This window comes from Peromyscus leucopus, chromosome X (assembly GCF_004664715.2).
Source record: "Peromyscus leucopus breed LL Stock chromosome X, UCI_PerLeu_2.1, whole genome shotgun sequence".
NCBI lineage: Eukaryota > Metazoa > Chordata > Mammalia > Rodentia > Cricetidae > Peromyscus > Peromyscus leucopus.
The window spans coordinates 100,884,971-100,893,022 of NC_051083.1; the positions used below are offsets into that span (position 1 = coordinate 100,884,971).

The following is an 8,052-nucleotide window of genomic DNA, read 5'->3' on the forward strand; positions in this document are numbered from 1 at the left end:
GCAGCAGCTGCTGCAGCCTACAACAGCAGCTAATCATTCTTTACCTTATTGCTGTATATTTGAGCTATGGTTGTGACCGAGTCACGTGAAAGCAGGCACTAAATGTCAAAACCTTTTATTGTCACAAGAAAATTTTATCTTTCCTAACCCTAACCTTCCAGCAGCAGGGCAACCAAAGTGTTTCAAAGCAAGGTAGAAAACTTAAAAGTTGTAGACCTCTAGTAAAATTGCTACCATTCTTTAATAAACAGGGGTAAAAAATTTCAAAATGTACTGAAGGCTGTAAAAGATGGTTGTGAACAAAGACTCCTGTTAGAATAAACTCTCTAGTCTCCCTACTCCTTAACTTGTTTTAGAATGCTATGATCACGAAAATAGAAAAAGAAAATTTTGCTAAAAATTTTATTCTTCTCTAAAAGTGAGCCACTGAGTTTAAAATTCTCTAACACATTTGTGGAAACTTCATTTTTTTTTGTTTGAGATTTATTTGAATGAGCTGTTATGATTGGAGACATGAGAATTTCAGATTAATGTTTTGCAGCCAGAAAAAAAAAAAACCCTCTGGAAAGCTGGCAAGTGTTCGTAAGTCAGCCTCAGAATTATGTAGGTTGAAGGCTCCCCAGTGGACAGAGCGAATATATAAGAGAGAAAGCAGAGGTCTGGTGCAGTTGCATCTCAGAGGCTGGGGATGGAAGGAGTGCAGAACTGAAAGCTTTCTTCAGCCTGCATTTTTAAGGTAAGTCAGAACAATTTATACTTGCTTGAGTTGGGAAGGAGAACATACAGCATTAAAAACTGTTGGTGTGTGTGGACAAACGTTTTCTTTTTCCTGTATTTTAACACTGCAGTTTGCAGAATGCCTTAATTCTTTAACTGCTATTTCTCTTACAGGAGTGCGTGTGGGAGCTAAGGAAACTGATTTATGATAAGTGCTTTAAACACTGGCAACTAGTAAGTGTTTAGTGGATTTCTTTTTGATTCTTTCATGTTAATTTGGAAGGTCATACAAAAGAACGGGTGTTTGACAAAAATGCCAGTTTGCGGGTTCTTAGGACGTTCTCTAGTGGTTACATTCTCAGTTGAGTATTTGCTTGTATGTACTTTGAAATTATCTGCTGTAATAATTTTTCTCTTTGTTTATTTATATTTAGTTTTCTTTTGTTTCAAAGTAATATGGCTAGTTAAAAGAGGAAAAAAAACCACCCCTCATACCGGAACACTATCGTTAATGCTGAAAAGTAATGATTATTTTGTTCTGTTAACTGAAAAGATGGCAAAGAAAAAATGGTAAGACTATATTATAATTAGTCAATGATGCTCAATTCTGATTTAACTGAGCAACCAAAACCATATCTATTTGACCCTGAATCAGGTTTGGTTGTTTTGTTTTATTTATCTTCTTATTAAAGTGAAAATGGATTTGTTTCTTATGAAATAGATCAGATTCAAATATCCATATTGAAACCCAGCATTCACTATTAAAATTTTGAGGTAAAGGCTTTAAGAAATGCATCCATATCCATGAGTTCTTCTTGTTATCGTGAAAGCAAGGGGAAAGTAAATAAATAGAGGCTTTTCAATTAGCAAACATTGACCCTGACCCTCTATCCCAACATACTTTTTCTGTATATTCTTTCAGTTTTCTGTACACTTAACCTATTTTTTCCTATGACTTGTGTTACCATATTTCCCATAGCTGTAACAATTTGTATATAATAAGTTACTTCACTAAAGCATTAAGCAGCGGGCAATAGTAGTGAGATTTCTAGAAAGCACACCAATGGAGAAATATGCCTCCTTTTTTGTTGTCTTTGGGCTTCTTCTTATTTGTCTCATACAACTCCTACCCTGACTAACTTTTAAGCTGTTAATTTGTCTCTCAACTTTTCAAAGGCATGAGAGGAGAGAAAGACAAAAAGTTTTGTTCAGAATTTTCAGCCTAATACTACTGAGGAAATTTTTTTTTTTCTCCCAAGAGGTAGTAGTCATTCCTATTTGTCAGGCATGGTGCTATTTTATGATGTTTTCTACAACTACTTACATTATTTGGCCTTTGACAAATTTTCATAATGCTTATGATTCAAATATCCCTCAGGCTTTGGATGTGCATTAAGTGTTCTATTTTTCTCCTCCAGATAAAGCATAAGAATTAGGAGTCGCTGACAATTCAATATGAAGGACAACTTCAGTTTTGCCTCCACCAGCAGAAACATCACCAGCAGCCTTCCTTTTGATAGTCTCAACATATCTGGCACCAATGAGTCCGCCTCTAACTGCTCGCACAAACCGTCAGATAAGCATTTGGAAGCAATTCCTGTTCTCTACTATCTTATTTTTGTCATTGGGTTTGCTGTTAATATTGTTGTAGTCTCACTGTTTTGTTGTCAAAAGGGCCCTAAAAAGGTTTCCAGCATTTACATCTTCAATCTGGCTGTGGCTGACTTACTTCTTTTGGCTACCCTTCCTCTCTGGGCATCTTATTACTCTTATAGATATGACTGGCTCTTTGGACCTGTAATGTGCAAAGTGTTTGGTTCTTTTCTGACCCTGAACATGTTTGCCAGCATTTTTTTCATTACCTGCATGAGTGTTGACAGGTACCAATCGGTTATCTACCCTTTTCTGTCTCAAAGAAGGAATCCCTGGCAAGCATCTTACGTAGTTCCCCTTGTGTGGTGTATGGCCTGTCTGTCCTCATTGCCAACATTTTATTTCCGAGATGTCAGAACCATTGAATACTTAGGCGTGAATGCTTGCGTTATGGCTTTCCCACCTGAGAAATATGCTCAGTGGTCTGCAGGGATTGCCTTAATGAAAAATATTCTTGGTTTTATTATTCCTCTAATATTCATAGCAACGTGTTACTTTGGAATCAGAAAACACCTGCTGAAGACTAACAGCTATGGGAAGAACAGAATAACCCGTGACCAAGTCTTGAAGATGGCAGCTGCTGTTGTGTTGGCGTTCATCATTTGCTGGCTTCCCTTCCATGTTCTGACCTTCCTGGATGCTCTGGCCTGGATGGGTATCATTAATAGCTGTGGAGTTATAGCAGTCATTGACCTGGCACTTCCTTTTGCCATCCTCCTGGGATTCACCAACAGCTGTGTTAATCCCTTTCTGTATTGTTTTGTTGGAAACCGCTTCCAACAGAAGCTGCGCAGTGTGTTCAGGGTTCCCATTACTTGGCTCCAGGGCAAGAGAGAGACTATGTCTTGCCGTAAAAGCAGTTCTCTTAGAGAAATGGACACTTTTGTGTCTTAAATCGGCTAATGGGATGCATGTAATTAGCTTAGCTATTCGTTTGGAGGCCCACACAAATCATCTTTAAGTGGCATCAATTTCTTTGCCTTATCTAATCTTTACTTACTTCCCCAGAACAGGAGATCAAGTATAATTGTAAGTTTTTATACTCCACCAACTTTCAGTGATTGTGCCTTATTTTTCTGGTCCTTTGGCACAAGATTATCATGGGTGAGCTATATCTATAATCTAGAAGTAATTGGGGGAGCTATCTCAACTATAATCAATAACAAAATATGAGTGGTGATTTGGAGTTTCAGATTTCTCCCTGGAAAATGCTGGCATTTCTTAGTGGAGTTTTATGTCCATTTTCATCAGATTTTTTCTTTCTCCTTGAACAAGGGCCAGTTTTAACTTCTTACATTGTTCACCATACAATATAGCATGAGAGGTGAGCACTAAGTTTAGCATGATATACTTTTCTATATATTCCTTAGGTTGGTAGTGGTTTATTCAGTCTCTCATTGTATGGTTTCCCCTTTAAAAAAAACTGTACGTTGTGTTTCTTTTCCATTTCACTTGAGTATAGCTTTGTACTTACTATACAGCTACATACTGAGTAGTTCTAAGAACGTAGATTCAATTGCATGTATGTGGTTTAGCTTATTCTTGCAGTTTTAGAAAGTACACCACTTAGTAAAACAACTGCAATGAAAAAATACTTATTACTTACTAAACTGAATATATCCTTTGAAAACTTTTAATCCATTTTGACTATTGTTTAAGGCGTCCTATTCTCTTCTGATGGTTTTTGAATTCAACAAAACACTGCGTATTGTTACACTATGTAAAGGTCACTTTTTACATTTTTAACCTTTTGAATTGTGGTGCTTTGATATATTCAATGGTGACTTGAGTTTAATTATTCATGCTTTTGTTCTGGGCTGCGTCCCAAAATATCTCTTTGACCCTGAAAATGAGAGGATTCTTTAATTCTTTAACTTTATAATAAATTGAAACCTGGCATGGGAAAAGGTTATGTCAGAATGGAATTTTGATGCCTTCTTGGGGACAAAGAGACCCAGCACATGCTAAGTTTGGTGTCCTACAAGGAACTTGTCAGAACAAAGCCCCCCGCGCTTCCCATGGAGTAGTTTGAACCTGCATCTCTGGGCATAGTTCCAGATGTATAATAGTCTGTGAAGGCAATTGAAATCAAGCACAGATCCACAGAGCTCATTCTCAACATGAGTACATGTCTTACATTATAGGAATTTATTACCTGAAACTGAGTTATCTGAAGTTTACTCAAATTTGAGAATGAATATTAATTCAGAAGTTTCAAATTTCATTCTCTGGCTGCCTGATATCATTTCATGTTACCTGACTAATGCTGGCCTATGAGGTAGATTTAAAGTTACGGGCACTTCACATTTCTGTCGGATTCAAGGCTTTTAGGTTGAAGAATCCTCTCACACCCCTTCCTGGAAAAACCCTGATTTCATGTAATCATATTCCTTCCGAAAAAAACCAAATAGCTCAATGTATAATCAGTTATGACTTTGTGTTTTAAGTAATTTTACACAACATCCTATAAAAATAAAATCATTACTGGGAGACCATGTGTGCTTATTTATTTTTTAACTGTCTCCAGGTGTAGACTATTACTTTCTCTTAGTATCCTCCAGCAAATGCCCATTCATACTTCTTAGTTTCAGCTTTCATCATTACTCATTCAGGTCAACACCAGACAGGCATATGGAAAGGGGATGTCGGAAATGAATTCTGATACCTCCTGGGAGTTCCAATGACAAATGTGGTGTCAACCAAGCAAGCTGTCAGGCCCAGCAGGGCAATGTGGGCTTTAGCATATAGACTATTTCTTGTCAACATTCAGCCCATGTTATTTTCTCTACTACAATCCTATTACATATCCTCCCCCCATCGGTACTTCCCTTAATCCTTTTTGGGATTTTTAAAGACTGGTTTCTGGGGCTGAGGAGATGGCTCAGATGTTAAGAGCACTGGCTTCTCTTCCCAAGGATCCAGGTTCAATCATCAGCACTCACATGGGAGCTCACAAGGGTCTGTAACTCCGGTTCCAGGGGATCTGGTACTCTCTTCTGGCCTCCACGGGCACCAGTCACGCACATGGTGCACAGACACACTTGCAGGCAGAACACTTATACGAATGAAATAAAATAATAGTAACAACAGCAACAACAACAACAACAAAAACCTGGCTTCTGCTTCCATAGGAGGCCAGTAGTAAAGCCCAAGGTGCATTTTCCTCATTTTTCTGAGAATAAGAAATGTCAGCTGAAGAGATAATGCAAGAATATGTGAATTCTGACAGAAGGTATGTTTATGGGTGCAAACATCCCCTCTCCTCTTTGAAAATGTAAATGTCAGGTAACCTTTTGAGACCATATGAAAAATGTATTCTTCCCATTTGGCCCTTTATCAAGATTTTACTTATGAAGTGAACTTTGTTTGGCCGGTGTTGTTTTGTATGCATTATCCCATTTTGTCCTCATGATTCAGGCATTCTCATGTTACAAATAAGAAACGGAGATGTAGGTCAGCCCTAACTGCTATCTAAAACAGAACAAGTGGGCAACCCCAGAGAAGTATTTTGTGTCTTCAATATCAGTCCCAAGCTATCAAACAAGTATTTCAGAGACACTCATATGTAGTCTTTCAACCTTTGTCCCAAACTTAACTGATTCAAGAGTTTCTAGGCAGGTGATGTATTTGCACTTAAGAAGAAAATTGAGGCCCTCTGGATAAGTGAGACAGTTGATTAGCTTGAACTGTTTGGGAGGCCCCCAGGCAGTGGGACTGGGACCTGTCCTTAGTGTATGAGCTGGCTTTTTGGAACCTGAGGCCTATGCAGGGACACTTGGGACACTTGGCTCAGCCTGAGTGAAGGGAGGAGAGGAATGGAACTGCTTCAACTGAATCTACTAGGCCGAGCTGAATCCCCAGGGGAGACCTTGCCCTGGAGGAGGTGGGAATGGGGGGACGGTTGGGGGTGAAGGCTGGGGGTGGGAGGATGGAGGACAGGGGAATCCATGGCTGATATGTAAAATTAAATTAATTATAAAATAAAAAAGAAGAAAATTGAGGAGGTAGCTAGATAAGACTCTCTCCCTTGTTCTTTAGTGCTTCCATCTTGTGCCATAGGCCTCACAGATACACATGGAGTAAGCAGTATGTTATACATAAAGCAAGGCCGGATTCTTAAACATTTCTTTTAAGGAACAAATATGTTGATCTGAAGTTTATCTCTGATATGAGATTACCTGGGGTTATCAGAGATGTTTCTTGCAACTTACAGAAAATACATTTTTATTATGAAAGAGAAATACAAATTCCACATAGTGTTGGCCTAAATCAAATCAACTAAATAGCATCCTTAAAAAAATGTTCTCATCTGTTTGAATCCTGCTTCCAAATGTGAAGGTAAGCCTATTCCAGTCTGACTCTTTTTGTCATAGGGATCAGATCTGGTGGCCTCACTTCTCAACAAAGGAGAGCAACAAACTTGACATGATAAATGAATGCACAGGGGCACTGGAATAAAGAAGGACTGGAACAACGAGTAAAATATATTTAGTTATTTTGCTGATTTTCAGGTAAACTGTATTAGCACTGATAATTTATACATCCAACAGAAATTCATTAAGTTGCCTCTGAAACCTTAGCAGTGCCTCAGAGCTGAACTGACAAGCTCACTTGTGTATACAGACATATAAAAGCTTAGCCTCTTTGAAAAGAAACATTTTTCTTTTTTCCCCTCGGGATGAGAAAATTCTTTCTAAAATGAGAACTAATTGGCATGCGTTCCTTATTATAAAGTCAGTACTTTTTGAACATTTTAACTATTTAAAATTAGTCACATAGATAATCACCACTAACAACATGATGAAGATTATTGTAGATAAAATATTGCACACATACACATTTTTTCTTTTAGTGTATTCTGTACCAATACAGACCAATGTCATTCATCACACTATGTAATAGTGATTTAATATTTTAAATATTTTGACCCTGTACTTCCATCTGTTTTACTAGACAGTTTTCTTCCCCCATTTAGTTCTTCTCCTTTATAAGGTCCTAAAGCATCAGGGCTTTAAGAAATCCATGAGACCATACCTGATTACAGTTGCTCAATGAAGGAAAGTGTTGGGAAATATAATTTTATTGGTTGGCTGTTATTATGAAATTTTATGCATTATATAATATTTATATATTATATATACATATTTGTATATTTTATATATATAATATAAATATATTACGTAATATAAATTTATATCATTTTGTATATTGATAAATATGAATAATTTTATTAATGTGTTGCTGCTGCTACATTCTTTTGCAATAGGTCCACATGGGATTAGATGGCTCTGTATTTTGGTACAGACTACTTCTCTTCTCCACTTAAGCAGCTTGGAAGTGATATATGTATGAGACACCTGAAAAGAATGTAAGAAAAAGAAAAGGCCTTCCTTTTCTTTCTCTTCTAACATAAGGACTTATTTACAACTGATGTATGCCATAATTGATGTGGACTAAAACATTTATTTCTTTAAGCACATCCATGTAGCCAGTAACAAATAGCTGAACTCCAGCAGGAGGGACATACCATACCAAGTACCAGTTTTCTCCTTTTAAGAAACCTCTCTAAGCAACCAGAGTTACATTTTAAACTTATTCTCAATACAAAGAAGTATCCCAGATTAACGGTAATGTGGCTAATGTTGCCCTTTAAAAACATTTTTGGTGTTCTGTCTTCATGAT

At 37.3% G+C, this 8,052-nt stretch overlaps 1 protein-coding gene across 1 annotated transcript; it reads left to right on the top strand.

Annotated features, from left to right (window-relative positions):
* The first annotated feature begins 419 nt into the window (after positions 1–419).
* On the top strand, positions 420–4,860 carry Agtr2 (angiotensin II receptor type 2). Its single transcript, XM_028855993.2, has 3 exons — positions 420–736; positions 892–951; positions 2,136–4,860. The coding sequence occupies exon 3, from the start codon at positions 2,173–2,175 to the stop codon at positions 3,262–3,264; it is 1,092 nt and encodes a 363-aa protein (XP_028711826.1). The 5' UTR covers positions 420–736; positions 892–951; positions 2,136–2,172; the 3' UTR covers positions 3,265–4,860.
* Positions 4,861–8,052: the final 3,192 nt, after the last annotated feature.

Coding starts and splice junctions, on each gene's coding strand:
- Agtr2 (XM_028855993.2), top strand. CDS start 2,173: ATGAAGGACAACTTCAGTTTTGCCTCCACCAGCAGAAACATCACCAGC.